General features: G+C 42.2%; 3 protein-coding genes and 1 long non-coding RNA gene across 4 annotated transcripts; 2 read left to right on the plus strand and 2 right to left on the minus strand.

The window, feature by feature from the left end:
• Nucleotides 1–426: 426 nt before the first annotated feature.
• Nucleotides 427–7,707, plus strand: LOC134190549 (uncharacterized). Its single transcript, XM_062659001.1, has 20 exons — nucleotides 427–1,192; nucleotides 1,257–1,449; nucleotides 1,519–1,862; nucleotides 1,923–2,663; nucleotides 2,728–3,690; nucleotides 3,764–3,945; nucleotides 4,006–4,147; nucleotides 4,208–4,695; nucleotides 4,753–5,029; nucleotides 5,165–5,505; nucleotides 5,586–5,756; nucleotides 5,815–5,922; nucleotides 5,990–6,100; nucleotides 6,167–6,263; nucleotides 6,323–6,649; nucleotides 6,709–6,831; nucleotides 6,903–7,028; nucleotides 7,096–7,215; nucleotides 7,290–7,392; nucleotides 7,452–7,707. Exons 1-20 carry the CDS (start codon nucleotides 490–492, stop codon nucleotides 7,516–7,518), a joined length of 5,727 nt encoding a protein of 1,908 aa, XP_062514985.1. The 5' UTR covers nucleotides 427–489; the 3' UTR covers nucleotides 7,519–7,707.
• LOC134190552 (uncharacterized) lies at nucleotides 7,556–8,130 on the minus strand. Its single transcript, XR_009971652.1, has 3 exons — nucleotides 7,978–8,130; nucleotides 7,844–7,883; nucleotides 7,556–7,671 (listed from the first exon to the last, which is right to left on the minus strand). It is a non-coding gene; the product is annotated as an uncharacterized LOC134190552 (long non-coding RNA).
• Nucleotides 8,131–8,280: 150 nt separating this feature from the next.
• On the plus strand, nucleotides 8,281–15,236 carry LOC134190503 (heterogeneous nuclear ribonucleoprotein U-like protein 2). Its single transcript, XM_062658957.1, has 12 exons — nucleotides 8,281–8,926; nucleotides 11,332–11,497; nucleotides 11,590–11,666; nucleotides 11,727–11,860; nucleotides 12,597–12,696; nucleotides 12,804–12,916; nucleotides 12,984–13,136; nucleotides 13,193–13,297; nucleotides 13,371–13,493; nucleotides 13,763–13,882; nucleotides 13,948–14,116; nucleotides 14,181–15,236. The coding sequence occupies exons 1-12, from the start codon at nucleotides 8,302–8,304 to the stop codon at nucleotides 15,035–15,037; spliced, it is 2,742 nt and encodes a 913-aa protein (XP_062514941.1). The 5' UTR covers nucleotides 8,281–8,301; the 3' UTR covers nucleotides 15,038–15,236.
• Nucleotides 15,237–15,588: 352 nt separating this feature from the next.
• LOC134191264 (TNF receptor-associated factor 6-like) lies at nucleotides 15,589–17,171 on the minus strand. The gene has a single exon (XM_062659858.1). It carries the CDS (start codon nucleotides 17,139–17,141, stop codon nucleotides 15,807–15,809), a length of 1,335 nt encoding a protein of 444 aa, XP_062515842.1. The 5' UTR covers nucleotides 17,142–17,171; the 3' UTR covers nucleotides 15,589–15,806.
• Nucleotides 17,172–19,806: the final 2,635 nt, after the last annotated feature.

Genomic DNA, 19,806 nt, shown 5'->3' on the forward strand with positions numbered 1-19,806 from the left:
ACGTAGACGGTTGAAAGTAGGCTCATTCGAAAGAGAATTTATTAGCCATTCGTTTAAGCTATATTTTGAAAGTGGAAAGAAAGGATCCGTTCCGGGAAAACGGTCGACAGTAAGCCGGGTACTAAAAAGAGGCGGAGATAACGTAAGCACGCCCACCATACGTAGCGTACGTAGCGTAAACTATTTATAGGCGGTAGACGAAGGGCTAGGGCTCTGTAGTAGACTACACTAAACTGCTATAGCTAGTATGTGTTAGTTAACAAATAGGCCATTGTTTTCTTCCACACCTAATTGAAATGATGTCATCAAGGTCAACCGCAGGTTTGACTCCATTTCATGAATAGTTGCTTTGTTCTTAGTTAATGAGTTGTTTGCGTGAACCTGAATGACCCCAGAGGTGTGAATGACATCAGAATTGCCTATGAAAGGTAGAGTACATGAATCCTGCAGCCACAAAGCTAGGTATCAGTGCAGCATTATACAGTCATTATGCTTGCACGTGCTGGGCTATTGTCACTTGTGACATTCCTTCTATTTCACGTCTGGTCTGCTGATGCATTCATGCCAAATCACGTATTTTCATTTCGACCTCCAATTGCTGTCACTGAAGAACCTGGCTTTATAGATCCTTCAGATCTTTTTGACGAGGTTGATTCAGCACAGTGTGGATCTCCTCTTAGGGATGGATCATGGAGTCACCAGGATATTGTTCGACGGGCCTGCCTCAATGTTGTAGCAAAGTTTTATGAAGAAACAATGCCTATACTAACTACAGGAAGCGTACAATCACTCCCTCGTCTCACCCCTACAACACTGATGAGATCTGTGTTTGGACCTCAAGCATCTAGTGCCAAGCTTGAGCAAGCAATTAAAGATTTGGAAAGAGCAGCAGCTAGAATGGATCTGTTCTATGAAGTGAACGCCACGCTGGATCAGGCTGCCAACATAGCAAGAGTACACTTTGACGATGAAGAGTTTGAATTGGGTCATAAACATCTACTGCAACTTCGACGTCAAATGTTCAGTGCTCTCCAACAAGGATCAGAGTCTGCCGCAAGAGACTTGGCTGGTCGATTTATGTTGACTCTCCAAGACTTTTATGCTCACTCAAATTATGTAGAACTAGGACATGATGACCCTTTAGTAGAGCTAGGAATGCCTGGATCTGCAAACTTTTTGGAAACAGTAGCAGGTAGTTTGCTTTAAGTTAAGTAGGTTTTTGCAATTTTGATCAGTTAGAAATTGTTTCTTGTCAGGAAAGAGTGAAGTAACTTGTGACGATTGTGCAACTGCTACTGATACGTTAGAGTGTTCTGATTCCTGCAAACAAAACACTGCAAGGTACAACCGTTTGACTAGTGGGTATCTGTTCTATCCAACAGAGAGAGTGGGACCCGGCTACAGAGAAAAACCCAGTGGCAAATGCAGTCATGGTGACCCAGTTGATCAGTAGGGACATGAGTTAATTTTCTTGTTTCCTTATTTTTTGTAACTATACTGTATTATTGTATATATCAGGTCAAGAACACGTTCAGCAACTGGAGGCATCAACAAGAGTACAAAAAACTGTATCAAATCTCCTCATTCTCATCTTCATGAAAAGGCAGCCCAGCTTGCAATAAAGGCAACAGAAAATTTTCTTTTGTCTATCCGTGTTATTGTTGGTGATGACAAATTTCTCCAATTTTTCTCTCTTGGCACAACTGTGCAAGGGTCTTCTCTGTGTTTTGTTGTTGACCAGTCTGGGAGCATGGGAGATGACATTGTTGCTGTACGTAATCGAGCAAAGCAGATTGTTCAGAGCAGCAGCAAACCATACAACTACATTCTTGTCCAATTCAATGATTATGATCAGACTCCAGGTATAGTATCTAACTAACAAACTCACGAAGTGCTCTCTATTTAATTGCTTTTTTGTGTAGCATTTGGACCTCCCATTGTCACTCAAGAATCAGATGATTTTTTGCGTCATTTGGACAATCTACGTGCTAATGGTGGTGGTGACTGTCCTGAGCTGGCAATGAGTGGATTACAACTGGCTCTAATCAACTGTCTTCCAGGCTCTCCAATCTATGTGTTTACAGATGCTGGGGCTAAAGATCCTGACCTAAGGGCTACCATATTCAGTCTGATCGATACTCGCAAGAGTCAGGTGAACTTTTTCTATACTGGTCCTTCCCGTCTATGTGGTGATGCGCCAGATCTTTTCTCTGCTATTGCATCTCGCTCTGGTGGACAATTCTTAAGTATTACAAAGGATGCTGTTGCTGAAGCAACTACCATAACACAATCATCAACTGATGAGTCTCAGGTAGTACTCTTGACAGCATCAAGTAATACGAACAGCAAGACCTACAACATTTTGGTCGATTGCACAGTGACAGGGCTAGTCATTTCTCTCAGTGGAGCTAATCCTCAAGCAGAAGTGACAGGTCCAAATGGTGTTGTTACTGGTAAGAGAGTTTCCTTGCCAAATGTTCTAGTCATTGCTGTCACATCTCCAGCGGCAGGAAATTGGACGATTAAGACATCATTTAGTAGTGGTGATCACTCTGTTAATGTCAAGGCATCTAGCAGTATTGATTTCTCACACGAATTTGTGACCATTGATGGACGTCCAGGGCATTGTGGTGCTTTTCCACTCAGTGGTCTTCCTATAGCAGGTACATACAACATTCAGTAAGACATGTTTTGGTACATTTATTTAAAATATAAACTTTATTTCAGATACTTTGAGTAAGGTAATATATTCTGTTCATGGGTTGGAAGACCTTGTCTCTGTGGATGGTGTTGATTTAGTTGACACTGAAGGGGACGTAATTGACAGCATTGACCTTGAGAAAGGTCCAGTTCACTCCACACATTTATATGGTGCTGCCTTCATTCCACCCAGCCAAGATTTTCGTTTTCGTTTACATGGTTATGATAAATGTGGCAATCAATTTAGTAGATTCTCGACAACAACAGTGAAAGCTCAGACAGTTGCATTCAGTCCTAAGGGTAACATTGAAAGTGTAGTCAGTCCTGGTAAATTCACTAATGCAACCTTTGAGCTGTACAACAGCGGAGAGACAAGCGACTTTGATATAGAAGTTCGTGATGATCTTGGTACTTTAGAAAGTCTTGATGTAGAAATTTTAGATGTTGGTTTTGATGATTTGCTTGGAGGCAGACGTCGTCGTGGCAGTTCTCGATTGGCAAAAACAGTTACATTGAAACGAAACCAGGCAGCTAAAGTGACTGTGACATTTGGACCTCCAAAAGAAGCAAAAATTGGCAGTGTGAACACAGCTACTGTTACTGCTTCATCTCAAGACGGAAAAACATTCAACTATGCTGTCTTGCAAATTGCTGTTGTTCCAGAAGTGGATGATGAAACACCACCAACATGCAGCATACTGTCGAACACAGCTTGTGATGATGTACAAGTTCGCTACTGCAATGAGAGTACATGGGAGGTGACAGCAAGAATTCAGGACACTGGTGTTGGGCTGCAGAATGTAAGAAGTCGTCAAAGAGATGTACAGTTTTCTCATGCAGCATTTGAGAGTGCAACAACTTCTAGCGTGGATATAGTTGCAATGTCATCTTGCTGTCAGCTATCAATAGATATTGAGGTCTCTGATGTAGTGGGTAATCTTAAGACTTGTGGAGTTGCTATACCACCGGGAATAGAAGACAGTGACATCTGTATGTCTTTTTTTTGAAGTGCTCAATGTTATTGAATATTGTTGTATTAATTAACTGTGTTTGTCTGTTTTAGCTCTAGAGACTATACTGTTGCCTGTCAATCGCTCGGGAGTTGTTGTAGCTCGCATTGCTGTCGTGAATAGAACAACCTTGTTTTACTCAGTTAATGCCACTGGTGTGCGTGCTACTGCATTTCGTCTATCAACTCCTGAAGGAATCATTTTTACTATTGGTGGTTTAACTGCAGGAAAAACAGTATGGGTCATTTACAAGCTCATGTTTATATAGAGATATAAGTTTGAGTTTCTAAAATAGCTATCTGGATACCATGAAATAGAAGGACGCCATGTGCCTAGCATATATTCTCGCCAAGCTACAGTGTCATTGGTGTCAAATGAGTTTCCAGGAGAAGAGATCACAAGTAAACTAGTTCGTAATGGTCCTTCAATTGTTCCCGGTATGATGTATTTGATGGGAGCACTTACTTCTGTTGTATTATTGACATTGGCTTTCTTAGAATTCACTGCTCTATTGAAGTGTCTCGTGTCAGATGGATTGTGCAAATATGGTGGCTACGCAAGTATTAGTTTGAACAATACGAACTCATTGGCTACTATATCTTTGGTGTTGCAACATCAACCTGCTACACATCTTTACGCAGAACTGCTAGGACCAGATGGAAGCAGAAAGCTTCTAGTTGACACTAATTTTCCTATCACACAGTCTTCTACTTCTAGTCCACTATACAAGACAACTCCAGCATTCTCTAGTAATGATGGAACAGAAAATGATGTTGTTACTCCAACATATGAATCTCATACAGCATCATTGTCTCCATTTGATTATTTTGAGCCAACAGAAGATGCTGAGGTAGAACCTACATGGCCATTTCCTACATCAGATATTGGTATATTAGAAGCAACAGCGACATCCTTTTTTGATCCACTTGCTACAACAGATGGTATTACTGACTCAGCTGATTCATACGATACTTCTCCTCTTGTGGTATATGCAGTCAGTTTAATTTCAAGTACTAAGACTACAACTTCAGTGTTTTCTTAGGCTATTGATAAATTTGGGGTTACCACAATCTCAAAACAAATACAAATCATGTCTCTGTATGCCCAATATCTTCGACTAGGCGAGCTGTCTATTGTTGTTGCTGTTGATGATGTTACTCTTCAAGGAAAGTTCAATGGGGTGTGTGGGGCATGTGAAAGTGACGATCGACCAGTATGTGCATCAAATGGTCAAACGTTTACAACAGAATGTGCACTGAAGACAGACGTATGTGTGAATAGTTCAGATATATTCATGCTTTACAAAGGACGTTGTCAAGGTATTACTACACACTGTAACACTGTTTAATGATTAGCAGTGCATTAGATTGTAGTAAAGCAATGTGCTTGCTGTCTACAATTTCATTTGTCGTTGCATGGTGTTGGTTTGTTACTTAAATTTTGTTCTACCTTAGGTAACTATATTGAACAGGGTCAAACTGAATTCATGACATCATCAAGTGAACATTGCAAGGTTGTGTCTATACCACACACTCGACTGTACCCTCATAAGGACACCAAAGTTATACTATCAGTCAGTGATCCAAAGGCAACTGTAGCACCTGCTGTGTGGACTAGAAGAGTCACTTACAAAGAAGTGGAGGTGTGTGTCAGACGACGAAGATCAGAAAGCAATGGTCGTCGATTTCATGTTGAGTGGCTGTTGTATCAAGATGCTCCAACAGGGACACGAGCAGGCAGCATAACAATGAGACCATTTGGTGCAGGCACTGTTTGCCAGAGAGTGTCTACATTGGTATGCATACATTATTATTGCATTAATTATAAAATAGTTGCAGCTGTCTTAGTTAACTCACTTGTTTACATGATTTACAGCAATTCAACCTTAAGAGAAAACCAGTTGTTCTGGCTGCTGTAGATGCAACGAAAGTCATTGGAAGTTATGAACCGGTTACTGTCTTTGTGGAGTCGGTGACCCTGTCATCATTCTTGCTTTGTGTTAATGAACTTCGATTGTACTCAGGCATTCATGCCAACATAACTGTGGTATGCTAACGTAGTGGATGAATGTCCATGTACAACAGTAAGTATGTGTATGTTATAGAACTGGGTTCTATTTCCATTGAAGAGTAGACTTGAAGGGCTAAAGAGTGAGTCAAACTCTGTGGGACACTTCAGGTTTTTTTATGGGATCAAGTTTGCTGCTTGCAAGGTGCTACATTTCATTGTCACCATGTACCTGAATTGTCTGATAACCTAGCACATCATTGTTACAACAGTGGCAGAGTTTTTCTCAACAATATGCCAAACCACCCAGAGTTATTGTCACACCACGATCTGTTTATAGATCATATATGTGCCAACATGTCCCTCTTCTAGCTTGGACAGACGTGAGCTTTATATCAAATTAATAGTTATTTGCATGATTTTTCAGAAATGGTGTTTATGATATGTAGAATGTGACTCAGTTTGGATTCAGTAGCTGCGTCACCCAAATTGGATGGTCTTGTAATCCAAGAAGTAGTGTTGAGGTCTCCTGGCTTGCAATTGAAGGTATTTAATAAATTTTGAAGAGATTTTTAAAGGCTGCATGATGATTGGCTGGTATTTAGATCCTTGTGCCCATGGTTGGGTTGGACTGAATGGTTACTGTCACAAAGCCAGTGATAATTGTTTGTCACACCGTCAGGCAAAAGAACACTGCTTGCTCATCAACCGAAAAGCAAGAGTAGCTGTAGCTCATAGCTATGCTCATAATTTTTTCCTTGGACAATTTACTCAAAATCCATGGGTTAATGTCAGTAACTCCAGTATGTTCAATAATTGGGAGAATGATCAAGAGTATCAGGAGACTCTCTGTCCATTTATATCAAATGACGGTAACTATACATGGAAGAACGATAACTGCAGCAAATGTCACAATGTCATATGTCAGACTGGTATGACCATCTTTGTCTACAGTTCTCATCTTTCATGCTGACAATGTTTGAATTTGTAGATATTGACAAGTGTGCCCTGGGACTGCACAATTGTCATCCAAATGCCACATGCACCAACACATTTGGTGGATTCCAGTGTGCATGTAATGCTCCTGCTTTTAGAGGAAATGGAACCCATTGCAGTGAGGGACACATTGCTACATGTCATTACTTGAAACATTAATTAATTAATTCATGTTCACATTTTTATTAGAAATCGACAGATGTATTACTAACACACACAGATGCCATGAACATGCAACCTGCAATAGAACGAATAGCTTGAGAGGATACACTTGTACTTGTAATCATAATTATGTTGGAAATGGGTTCTCCTGTGGTAAGTGACACTACAGCCAATGTGTCATCTGTGTGAATATGACAATTTGTTGTGGTTGTTTGTATAGATCTGGATGAATGTGCCGCCGGAAGTCACAACTGCCACAGCGAAGCAACTTGTAGCAACACTTACGGTGGACACAAATGCAGATGCAATGTAGGATATACAGGAAATGGATTCTCATGCAGTTAGTTGCCTCACATGTGTAGTCATGAAGGTTTGTTCAGTGTATTAGTGTATTTGTATTTGCCATTTGAACAGCCAAATGCCCTGTGAAAAAGATGGAAAATCAGCTCTATTATGGTACAACAACAAAGCGCACTTATACGAGATGTTTCGTTTTCCTTCGCTGTACTAAATCCAAGTAAAGCATTTTGAGATCAGACGATGTTGGATGATTGTTTATATGTCTATTTGTATTAGGCTTGTACAGGTTGCCCAATACCGAACAAGATACTATAATAGTTGGGCTGGTTGCAGGAGTTATTGAACGATTTTACCAGCACATTTCAACATGTCAACCGTACTGTTGGTGTCTTAATTGAGTTGCTTGTGTGTTGAAAAACTAGAGTATTCTTAGTGTTTGTCATAGTTTCATAGGCGTTGATATTGCACTGCATTTCAAAAATTGTCGTGGACTTTACTGGTGACAAAAATCAGGTTGTTGCAAAGAACAGGAGACTTAATTGTTAAGGCACAAACTGTCACGCACGCTTACCACACATCTGATAATTCTAGCGCTTTGTCACGCACACACACACACTCACAGTGACACACACACACACGCGCGCGCGCGCGCGCGCAACTGCTTGTACCTTGCAGTAGTAGCTAACATTTCACGCCGTCATAAGAAACCTACAAAAGCTCATTGTACTAAAACTAGTAGTTGCACACCGCGTTTCATCTTGCTACAACAAATTCTTCAACAACGACGTAACAACGTTCTCACCGGTTACAAATCAACAAGCTGAGCTGCTTTGCTGCAACACGCGTACGTCTCCAGCCCTCCAAATTAAGAATTCGCGCGCCTTTTCCGTCTGGACGTTCGAGAATTTTGGTGTATTGTACCGTAGGCGGAGTCAACAAAAGCAGCCAATCACAGATGGCCGCGCGCTCTCTGCTGACCAATCGTAGTGTCGCATTTCTAGCTATTATGACATCATAATTACATTATCTGAAAGGCCTTGCTGTCAGGACCACATGGGTTAGAAACGAACAACGTCAAGCTTACAGCTACACGCATGCGCAGTGTACTTGCAAAACAGGACTCCACATGGACGTCGCCGACGTGCTTAAATTGAAGGTACCAGAGCTCAAATCCGAGCTTCAGAAGCTCGGGTTGTCACCCAAGGGCCTGAAGAAAGACCTTCAGGAGCGCCTCACTGACGCAATCGGAAGTTCGAAGCCTCAGCTCGACATCAGCGGGTTGGACGAAACACCAACGAAGGGAAACAAAGATGACGACACAAAAGGCAGTGTAGCTGCAGATGAAAGCAAGAATGAAGAAGAACCCGCCGAGGCGGCAACTGGCGGTGCTGCCGACGCTGTGGAGCCTCAGAACGGCTCACACGAGACGTCAGGTGACAAAGTGTCTAAGTCTGCAAAGAGAAAGGCTGATGAAGCAGATAGCGCGTCTCACGTCGCCTCAACCGAAGACGAGGCCCCCGTAGAGCAACCACGTGATTCGTACGACCAGGATACGGGAACTCCAGAAGAACGGGTAGGCGATGGCATGGAGGAAGACGCAGAGCGCGAAGCGAGAGATGAGACACCAATGGAGTATGACGCGAATCAAGAGACAGAGGCGATGGAAGTGGGTGATGGCGAAGAAAACAAGGAAGGCGGAGATGAGCGCGAAGGAGGAGAAGGAGCGGAAGCTGAGGAGAGCAAAGAGAAAGGTACAACAAGTGTTCTGTTTCGTGTTTGTTTGTTTGTTTGTGTGGGCGGGGTAAGTTATACGGGAATGCGACGTCGGTTGCAGTACAAGAGAAGGCCCGTACGTGTGCAAGATTGATCAACAAGGTGGCTTGGTTGCAGCATGTAAATGAGTACTGTCGATGTGATGTGAGAAGCAGTGTATGAGTGCATCGAGGATTTGTGGATATCTGGATCACTGGATGTATTTGGATTGCGGCAGCTTTCTAGTGTCTCGTCTGAGGCAGTTTAGATCATGCCTGCATGCACCCATTTTTGACACTTACTGTAGTGAGTTCTGACTTGTTGATGTGGTGTATGAGCGTCAAGCACTTGAAGACATGAAAACCTGGGGATATGCAATGCATGCACTCACGGAGTTCTGTCAAGGAATGGACGGAAATGGTTTGTGAAAGCACATATTGACTGGATTTACAAGTGAGATTTGGAGTGCTCTGGACTGCTGACTTATAGTAGTTGTGTGAATCACAGTGAAACTTTTAGCTAGCACGTTAACATAATGTCAGAGGGGATGTCGTCGACTATTATGGAGGGAAATATGGTTTGGTTGGGGTTAGGATAGGACCTTTTGCATAATTTCAAGGTGTATTGTATTGCTGTGTTGTTGCATTAGCTTGCTGTTTGTTGCAGTGAATTGTCGGTGCTGACCACTAAATTGTGTGGTGACCTTGGCATGAGAAACCAACAGAGGTTCTGCCATTTTAGGTTCAGTTAATTAATTGTTTTCATTTAATTTGCCTTCTTTGCAGCCCAATAGGTTGGAGATCCATGTTCTTGTACTTAGTTTATACAGTGGATATGCTGTAGAAACTAAGAGGGACTGGATCTTCAAGCTGACGTTGAAATTGCTGTTGGATGAACGCCAGTTGTTAGTCTTGTTTGTGTTTATACTATGTGTGTGACATGATAATATTGATGAGATAATTGTAAGGAGAGTGCACATACCTTGGGTCATTGACACTAAAATTTAGTGATTTTAATTTCTGGTTAGCTAATGCACTGTAGACGTGTGGTGTGTGCTATGCAAGAGTAACAACGTTAACTACAGAAGCTCTCAAGTGTATGTGACTACAGTACTCTCACATGATCACGTGCTTGCATCAGATGACGTACTACTGATTGACGAATGTGTATTGCCATTATGTTGTACAAGTTTATTGCATATTGGCTGTCGTGCGACATACTTCTTTAGGAAGTAACTGGACTGGGCAAGCGACTGGCTTTCATCCAATGTTATTATCTAAGAATTTGTGTTATAAACATGTTTGGAATGGCCATTCCAAGAATTATGTTTCTGGTTGCATGTTGTCTTGCTAATTTTTGGGATAAAAACAATTATTTTTGTCTGTTACTTCACCTCTCTTCTCAATATTGATTTTTGCAAAAAGTGCAATGACGTTTAGTGCTGTCAATTCTAGTCACTTGGTACTATCATTATCGGTTGGGCAACAACGAGTAAACTGTGTATGAAGCATGTACGTTTCTCAGGTGATCATTTGGCTGCTGCTATTGTTAGAGGATGAAAATGTCAAGTAGCTTTCATGCAAGTGTGTAGGGGCTTGGTGGGTGTAGGGTTATTAGATTGTGTAGCATAATGGACTTGCATATCACTACCACGCTTTAAAACCAGAAACTTGTTTCTTGGACTGGCCTAAGTATGAGTATATTGATTAAAAAATTAATTAATTAATGTCACTTATAGATTTATGTAATTTTTTATGAATTTATTACTAAACCGTTGGATCTCTGCTTGTAGTATATGTAAAAGGATAAATGTATGCACTGTAGCTAGACGTTGAACTGTAGGGATCTCAGAATAGAGAGATTGAAAGTGCATAGAATTTTAAGAATACCAATTATTGAAAGTGATGATAGTGCATAGTGAAGTGGGAATGGGGTTGGTTAGCAGTTGACTTTGAATGATGAACAAGCAAGTGGAGCAAGAAGTTTTGTCTCACATTGTTGTATTTGGAGCAGCAGACTAGGCGATTGATTGGTGGAATGTGCTAGTTACGGTGACTACAGTACCATGACTGGATATGGATTGGTCATCATTGAAATGCACTGGAATTAATGAGACAGTTTGGTGTGGAAGAACAGTGTACACTTGGATGTAATAGATAAACGATTTGATGTTATGGTCAAGCTTGCTCTGCACTCAAGTGGATATAACAGTGACAGGATGTTGGAGGACGTCGTATAACAGGAGTTTTGTAAACAATACTTTGTATTGGAGATGCAATCGATTGTGAACTATTAGTGTGCATGCTGCTTGCATGTTGATGGTTAACTAGATCTGCATGCATTCTGGTTCAGTTATGTAGTCAAGGGGGGAAATTGTTGTTGATTGGACTTCATTTGTATGTAGGACGTTCCAGGTCTCGCTCCAGGTCGTATCCACCATCTTTTCTGAGACGCTCACGTTCTCGCTCAAAATCCAAGGGGCATTCTCGGTCTCGATCACGTTCCAAGTCTCGATCGCCGCGCCAAGCAAGGAGCCCTCCTGTCTATGACGAACATCTAGTGAAAGCCGGGTAAGGTAGACAGTCAATTTGTATATAGTTTGTGTACTGGTATTTGTCATGAGCCAAGTTTGAATTAATGTCATGGTTTTTCTGTTTGTAAGTGAGGAAGCTGAAAGAGTCATTGATGAAACATTTGAGGAGACAGAACGGGATGATTCTGTGATTGTTCTGGATAGTTGTGCGTCACGTTTTATTACGTCGTCGTTCAGGTTGTTAATCTGTAGCCTTGCATTTGTAGACAACTCGGACTTGCATTTCAAAGTGAATGGGACGTCCTGTACGACAATCAGCAAGCACAGTCTCTGCTATCTTTGGAGTGGAGCTCGAGCCACACACGGTGTTACCAAAGGGAAGCATTTTTTCGAATGCAAGGTAAACAAGTATGCAGTTAAATAAATAAGAAGTCTGTTGCATTGTTTACTGCCGTCAGAGCATGGATAATGTGGTAGTAGGAAATGTATGAAATTTAATTTTGTTATTCGTGAAAGACAACATTAGGTTTTGTATTAATCTTCATTATTGGTTGACATGTGTTAGCGACTCTGACGAGTTTTGGGAAGTTCGGTGTCTGAATGTTGGTGTGCCCTTTTGTTGTGTTGTTATTGTTTTTAGGCTTTGCCACCTGACCTGAAGCTGTTGGTGGTGTACAGGGATGGAAACTGCTTGTTTAGATCACAAATTGCTTTGATATTGTATTGTGTACTGTGCAACACTCGTCATTGTGCAAAGACTTAAGAGTATACACAAGGACAATGACAGTTTGTTGCATAATTAAGTATTTTTTGTCAGTGCTGATACACAAAGTAGCAATCTGTTTCTTACCTATCTAAGTCATACCAGACTAACAAGCAGTCATAGGCCAGCGTGGCAGTATTAAACTATAGCAAGAAGTTACGTCTGTTGCAAGGTGTATTATTCAGTTGGCGTTAACATTGCATATCACACGTATGTATAGCTGCTGCATGTTGTTGCAAACCCATGACAATGAATGTGAGATCAACACTGATACAAATAAGAGTTAAGTTTTTTATCTTCAATGTGTACTTGTTTAGCGTTACAGCCGTTACTGTTTTTATTTCGTAAGGTAAACTTTCTGTCTTTTATTTAGCTTGTCAGCAAGGAAGAAGTTGAGATGCCTGACGTAGAGGCTGAGGGTCATTATGGTGTTCGTGTTGGATTTTCAGTTGATTCTAGGAACTGGGTGTTAGGTAAGCACATATATGTCATATGGCAGATGTCTATCTTGTGACCGTGCTTACTTGTTTCTTTGGCGGGTATTTGAATTAGATTATTGACTGAGAAAATTGGTTTTTAGGTGAATCAGACACATCGTTTGGATATGCAAGTTGTGGTTCAAAGGTAACCAATGGTAAATTGGAGACCTATGGTGAGACTTTTGATGTGGATGATGTGATCGGCTGCTTTCTGGTATGAAGTTGTTTGCTTGTCAACTTATCTGCTTGCTGAAGTGATAATTATCATAATTATTGTAAAGGACTTGGAGAGTGAAGAGCAGACCATTTCCTTTAGCAAGAATGGGCAAGATCACGGGGTGGCATTCAAGCTTTCAGAGAACATTCAAGGCAAGCCACTTTTCCCACACGTGTTTACAAGGAACGTAGCACTGTTGGTCAATTTTGGTGCTGAGGTAGTGATTACTATAGCATGGATATTTAGTGTAGATTGACATGCTCGTTATGATAGGAGGCTTCATTTCCTGCTCCAGACGGGTACTCTTTGCTGCAGGAAGCTCCTGAAGATGCATTGGTTCGAGGGCCAACACCACCAGCTAACATCACTGATACAGAGGTTGGAGTTGTCTAGTTTGCCGAGTCAATGCACTTGTAAGTACGTTAGCAATACATTCATTGGGCATTTGCAGGTTGTTATGATGGTTGGGTTGCCTGGAAGTGGAAAAACAAGTTGGGCTCACAAATACTGTCGTGACAATATCAGCAAGAAGTACAATATTCTTGGTGCAGATGACATTGTTCAGAATATCAGGGTGAGTGTCAGTTTGGTAATGTCTGGGCATTGTTTTGTGATTAATTTGAGATATATTTTTAAATAGTATGTAAACCATGTGGTGAAATCATTGTACACTTTGAGTGACTTTCTGGAACACCAGTCCATAGATACTATGCACTATCTACCTAATAGTGGCGACTAGCAATAGTTTGTTATAAGAGTAAACTGCTGTAGTTTTGAACCTCTTGACATCATTAGGAGAAACATGGTCTAGCCCTTTGTCAATCAAAACTTTGTTGTATATAGATTCCAGTGCTACCATCCAAGAAGAGTTATCCTCATAAGCTCACCAAGATTTCTCATGACATTCTAGCTCGTCTCTATGAAATAGCTGAAGTTCGAAAACGAAACTACATTCTAGATCAAGTCAGCAGATGCCATGGAAGCTTATTGTTATGTTGTAGTATTTACTGGTAAATGTGCATTACTAGTGTAATTACTCTGAGGGTACTCAGTCTCGAAAGATGGGAAGTTTTGCTCAGAGTCAACGTGAAGCAGTTGTCATCATACCCAAACGTGATGAGCTGCAGTATCGACTTAGGAAACGAAATCGTGAACGAAGCCGTGATGTTTCACGTACTGCCATTGCGCAGATGAAAGGTTAGGAATTCTTGTTTGCAGTAGCTTTTAATGTTGTGCAAGTTACTATCGGCTGTATGTCTAGTGGACTTTCATCTCCCGGAAGAAGGAGAATTGTTTCAAAGTGTTCGGTTTGTTGAGATTTCGGGAGATGACGCCAAGCAAATGATTGAAGATTACCACAGTGAAGGACGTCGTCGACTCAGAAGTCCTTCACACGAGAGAAAGAGACATCGACATCGCTCACCAAGGCACTCGACGTACAGACCGAGGCCTCGCAATTATGGAGGACCACCACGTGATCCTTACTATCGACGTCAACCACCAATGGATCGTCGTCCTGGATATTTCGATCGCCCACCACCACCGAGAATGTATGATAGGCCACCTCGTGATCCACCTCGTGGACCACCAATGGGGGACAGGTACTCTCGTGCTAGGCCTTATGAGCAACCTCGTAGCTATCCCCCTCGTCTAGATTATGGTGGATACCAACCCCAGTCTCGTGGTGTGTACCAAGGCAGAGGTGGTGGCGGAGGACCAGGATATGGAGGTCAGTCTCGGTATGGATCTGGTGAACCATACTATGGCGGCGGCGGCGGTGGCTCAGTTGGATATGGAGGACCACCGCCACCAAGAGGAGGAGCCTATAGTGCCAATAGAGGAGGTCTAGGACACTCATATGGTCGAGGAGCCGGTGGTTCTCAAATGGGAGGCCGAGGTCGAGGGTTTGATCGAGGGTATGGTGGCTATGAGGATCGTAGTCATGGTGGTAGAGGCGGTTTTGCAGGGGGAAGAGGAGGCAGAGGTAGAGGAATGGATGGGGGAAGAGGTGGCTATGGCACAGGAGGAGGTCGTGGTGGTTACGGCGCAGGAGGCGGCCGTGGTGGTTATAGCTCAGGAGGTCGTGGCAACTACATGGGACATGGAGGCTATCGCTGACAACTTTAGTGAAACTGACCTTGAACTGAGTGTTTTGTCAATGAACATTGACGTCTTGTGAACCCTTTTACTCTGGTGACTGTAGTTGTGGTAGTTGACCTGCACGGAATTGTGGTCATTCAATGTATTTCATCTTGATGTTTAAGAGTGGTCAATGTTTTCCCTAGAATCAAGTATCCACTTATTTGTGGTACACCTACATGTCTTGTCTTGTGGTACATACGTCAGGTGCATCGATTCTTAGAACGATTGTGATTAACCATTACAAGTTCTGGTCAACGTAGAAATGAAGTCGATAATTTACTGTTAATTCGGTAGATATCTTCACTCATGACTGTTGGCACTGCTTCTAGAAACGTTCCTATGGGTGTACACTGTAGCCAAACTCTGGTAGAACGGCTTGTGGCCAATTTTCTGGATGATTAGTAACTTAAATTAAAAGAAAAATGTCAAATGAGCAGAAATTATAGGGGTAACTACCACATGCCAAGTAGACTGTGTGATACTGTTGTCATCATGCAAGTACACACTGTACATGATACCAAGGAACACCAGTATTCTGAGACACTTTCATTCAGCTAAAAAGGACCAAAATTGCACTCTACCGTACATACTACATACTTAGTACCGTGGTATACCTATGTACTAAGACGAGACGCTATGGCATAGTCAATAAGCACGCTACAAAACATAGACCTAGACATCTTCTACAGACAGACACTGAGCGCGGAGAGTTGAAAGTTTTGGGGTAGTGTATAGCTAGATCAAATCAACTGATAGTAACGACCAGTTTAACGAGAACAGTGTTGTTCTTGATGAAGCTAGACGCTTGTCTGTTGGTTGTGCTGAGCTGGATTTCTTTGGTTGTACTGCACAGACAGAGACTTTCGCATGCAGATGTAGCTACACTAGACTCAGCAACGGCTGAAGTATGGCAGAGGATGTGGTCACCTTTGGCACTCTTTTGATCATGATTGACAACTGATAGAGAAACGTTAAATGTGCAAGGCCAATTCTCATGTTCATCGAATTCTCCCTTCAATAATTGAAGATCAACAGACAGATAGGGAGACGCATCTCCACTCGAAGGACGTAGATAGGCTGCAAGACGTAAAAGATAACCTGGAATGGCAGTGTAGAATGTGCTACTCAAGTGTTTACCATTGCTACTGAATTTGCTCGACCAGTCATCCAGTTTCCACAGATAGACAAAATGGTTGTCATCAGAATGAGTAATGCTCCAGTTTGGTGTTTTAGCTGCCCAGTACTGTAACTCGTCTAGTTGTGACCTACATGTTGTTAGTTCTTTCCGTGTCTTCTTGAGGTCTCGGAGTAATTTTTGCAGAAAATCATTTTGGGTAGCCATAGTTACCACTGTTTGACTCAAGTGCTGTGCGGTCTCATCTTCAAGATGACGCATCAATGCTTCTCTTTTACCTTCGAATCCACATCCAACGCGTTGAAAATCACAGTCTAGCAAGCTTTCTGGACAACTGCCTCTTCTTCCTTTGTGCGCTTCTATGCTTTCTCGTGCCACCATCTTTTTGCAGTACGAGCATTCGTCTGGAATCTGCATGCAGCTGTCTTGATGGTGAGATTCTAGCTGCTCGTACAACAACTTCTCATCGCAGTGGCGGCATGAGATCTCGCGTTTAGGGCACGATTCTAGACAGTGAGTTTGCACGTCTTTTCTGCTCACCTTTGCTTTGCAATTCAGAGGGCACGGCTCTCGCACAAAGCCACAATCGGCGTTGTGTTCTTTTCGCTTTCTCAGCTCTCCAGTCCAATAGCATCCGTGTGTAGACTGGTCACACTTTATGATCAGATCTTGAATTTCTCGGTCGCGTTTCTTATCATGGAAACAGTCCCGAACGATAACCTCCTTGTTACATTGTGGACATTGAAGCCTATCGCCTCTGGCGGAAGCCAGCAAGCAATCATGGCAGAACTCGTGCCCGCATTCGGTGAGCGTTGCGTGTTTGAGGACATCGAGACAAATAGGACACTTGTGACTGTCGTCGAGGCATTTTACGAAAACTACGTCTTCGTTTCCGGCCATGCGTTTGCCAAATATGCGGGGAGCTGGAAAAAGCCCGGACTGCATGTGGTGAGCTAGGTGCTACTAATATTACATAGTTTGTGTTCTTTTGGAAACTTTAGTGCGAGGACAGTAATTGCATACCACACAAACAAAGATTGTAGTAGCTATCATGATAATTGAATGCACATAGTCTAGCTAGACCGCTGCCTTGTTTTATTTTTATTCCTACCTTTCAATCTAGAATCTGTAAGTGTTCAAATACAGATAGGTAGATTGAACCAGGTATTATTGTGTAATCTACAAACGATTCACAATGTTTGTTGATATGCGGGTGGTAACATACTAGAGGTAGTTGACGTACACGAACCGGCTTGCAGGTGCGTTTTTCGTTGTCTTGCTGGTGAGATTCTAGCTGCTCGTACAACTTCTCATCGTACGAGATCTATGATAGGACAACGAGTGTCTTTGTCTTTTTTGCTCACCTTAATTTGCTTTTCAATTCAGAGGGCACACCTCTTGCACAAAGCCACATTCGGCGTTGTGTTCCTTTCGCTTTCCCAGCCCTCTGGTCCAATCGCATACGTGTTTAACTAAACTGGGCGATCACACTCTATAAGATCATGCAGATCTAGAATATTTCTCGGTCGTGTTTCTTGTTGGGGAAATATATTCATGAGTGTTCCTTGCAACATTCTGTACACAGAAGTATCTCGCCTCTGGCGGAATTCAGCAAGCAAATTTTGCAGAACTCGTGGCCACATATATTCAGTGAGCGTTGCGTCTCTAGAGATACAAACAAACAGGACACTTGTGACGATCATCGATGCCATTTACTTCGTCATTTTACAAATATTACTTCGTCGTTTTCTGTCCTAGCTTTGTGGAAAAAGCCGCGTGACGTCACCCTAAGCTGTCTCCAGGACTGGACCTAATGTGTGTCTGCTCTCTAGAGCTGTAGATGCTGACCAGTAACATTTTAAACATTGGATTTACACTAGCATACAATTTTTCAATAATTAGCTAGTCTAGAGGTAAGGCCTAGAGAGAGTAAGATATTAGATCCAGACATGTACCTAGAGTCTAGGACACTAGGGTTACATTTTAGTATTCTGTGACAAAGTTTATCTTTTGCTTGCGTGGTTTGCTTTTGAACTTGTCGCACATTTGGTTTTTCTACTACGCGTAGCTACAAGAAGTGCGATTGTGATGACATCGCGGCTGTGACGGGCATTCCAGGCTAACCACGTGACTCAACGGAAATTGCAAGGTACCGTGTAACTCTCGGAACAAGTGACCGTGACAGATGACGAGGAGAAAGGATGGAAGTCGAGTTTTTAATTGAAGTTTGTCGACTGACTGGCTACCGATGCGCATGCGTTGTATCATCGGACGCGGCATTTGTAGAGAGAGACGGCCGGCAGAGCGCACAAATCTCTAGCAAACACTTATAATTTCTTGGACGCTTTCAAAATAGACCATTTTGTAGGCATAATTAGAAAATTGCTGTCAAGAGCTAGTTAGACAAGAACGTCTGAGTTTTACCCTACCAACGGCGTAAGTATAATTGTAGGAAGATAGCTTGCTGGTTTATACTGTATGAAGACTACGACGTACGTAACTAATTAATCAACTATGATTGTACTCTTGCAACTCTCAGACAGGTAGGTCTAGCATTTCTGTATAAGAATACCTGTATTTTAGAAAGTCATGATGGACAATACTATTGGTTGATTTCTTATCTAGTATCATTAGGGACATTATGTCAGTCCACTGTGTGAAGGTGTGAGGCAGTTGTGCATTGGAACTAGTCTAGCAATATGTTGGGTATCTTTAATACTAAAGTTGTATCAGAGATGTCTGTAGCTGTGTGGACATCGTCTTTGTTGACTTGAGATTTGTCTATATTTGTAGCTTTGTGATGTGCAAAACTGATGGGTAATCTCATCAAGCAGGTAGTGCATGGTAATTTTATCTGGTGTCATATGGAATTAGCACTGCTGTAATTATTTTCAACTAAGTGGGGAAAAACAAATTCATTGGTTACAAGGTAAGACTGTTGACTTGGCTGTTATTAACAGGTTGCAGAGGAAAACTTGGAAGAAAAAATAAGTATTATTGGAGACAGTCGAGTCAGCTTGCCTGGCTTCAATACCTCTCCACACCACCATCACGGTACTTACTTCGTTTCAGTGTGTACGCATGGCGGACACACAACCGAATATTGATCATCTCGTCCATGGACGCAGACGGTACCGTTGGACACGCCCCCGCAGTGTGATACACCACGTGTACCGCTACTGACATGCAAACAGCGCCGCTGCTGTACGCTATCAAATCTTTTGTCCAATCAATTATCTAGAAGGTGAGCAGGGGCTCTGGCAGTCTCTCTGCTCCAATAGCTCTTGATATCACCTGATAGCTGTGGTGATAAACAGTTTTGTCTATTGACTGGTCTCCTTCTATTCAGTTTATTACAAATCCGAGTCACAGACGGATCGACTGCTTCTCAAATTTTAGTTTGAAGAAAGAGATTAGATTAGTCAGTCGTCTGTTTTCTACCATAACGAATTTTTTGTCTACTCTCTTGCGTCATGACGATATCGAGGCTGCAAGCGACTCAGTGCTTCTGTCTCGTACTGCTCTGGTGGTGTCCGTCATCGCAGCAGCAGACAGATGATGTAGACCGAGTGGTACCGTATTCAACCCAGGAATGGCCGCCAGCGTCACT

This window comes from Corticium candelabrum, chromosome 15, assembly GCF_963422355.1.
Source record: "Corticium candelabrum chromosome 15, ooCorCand1.1, whole genome shotgun sequence".
Classification (NCBI taxonomy): Eukaryota; Metazoa; Porifera; class Homoscleromorpha; order Homosclerophorida; family Plakinidae; genus Corticium; species Corticium candelabrum.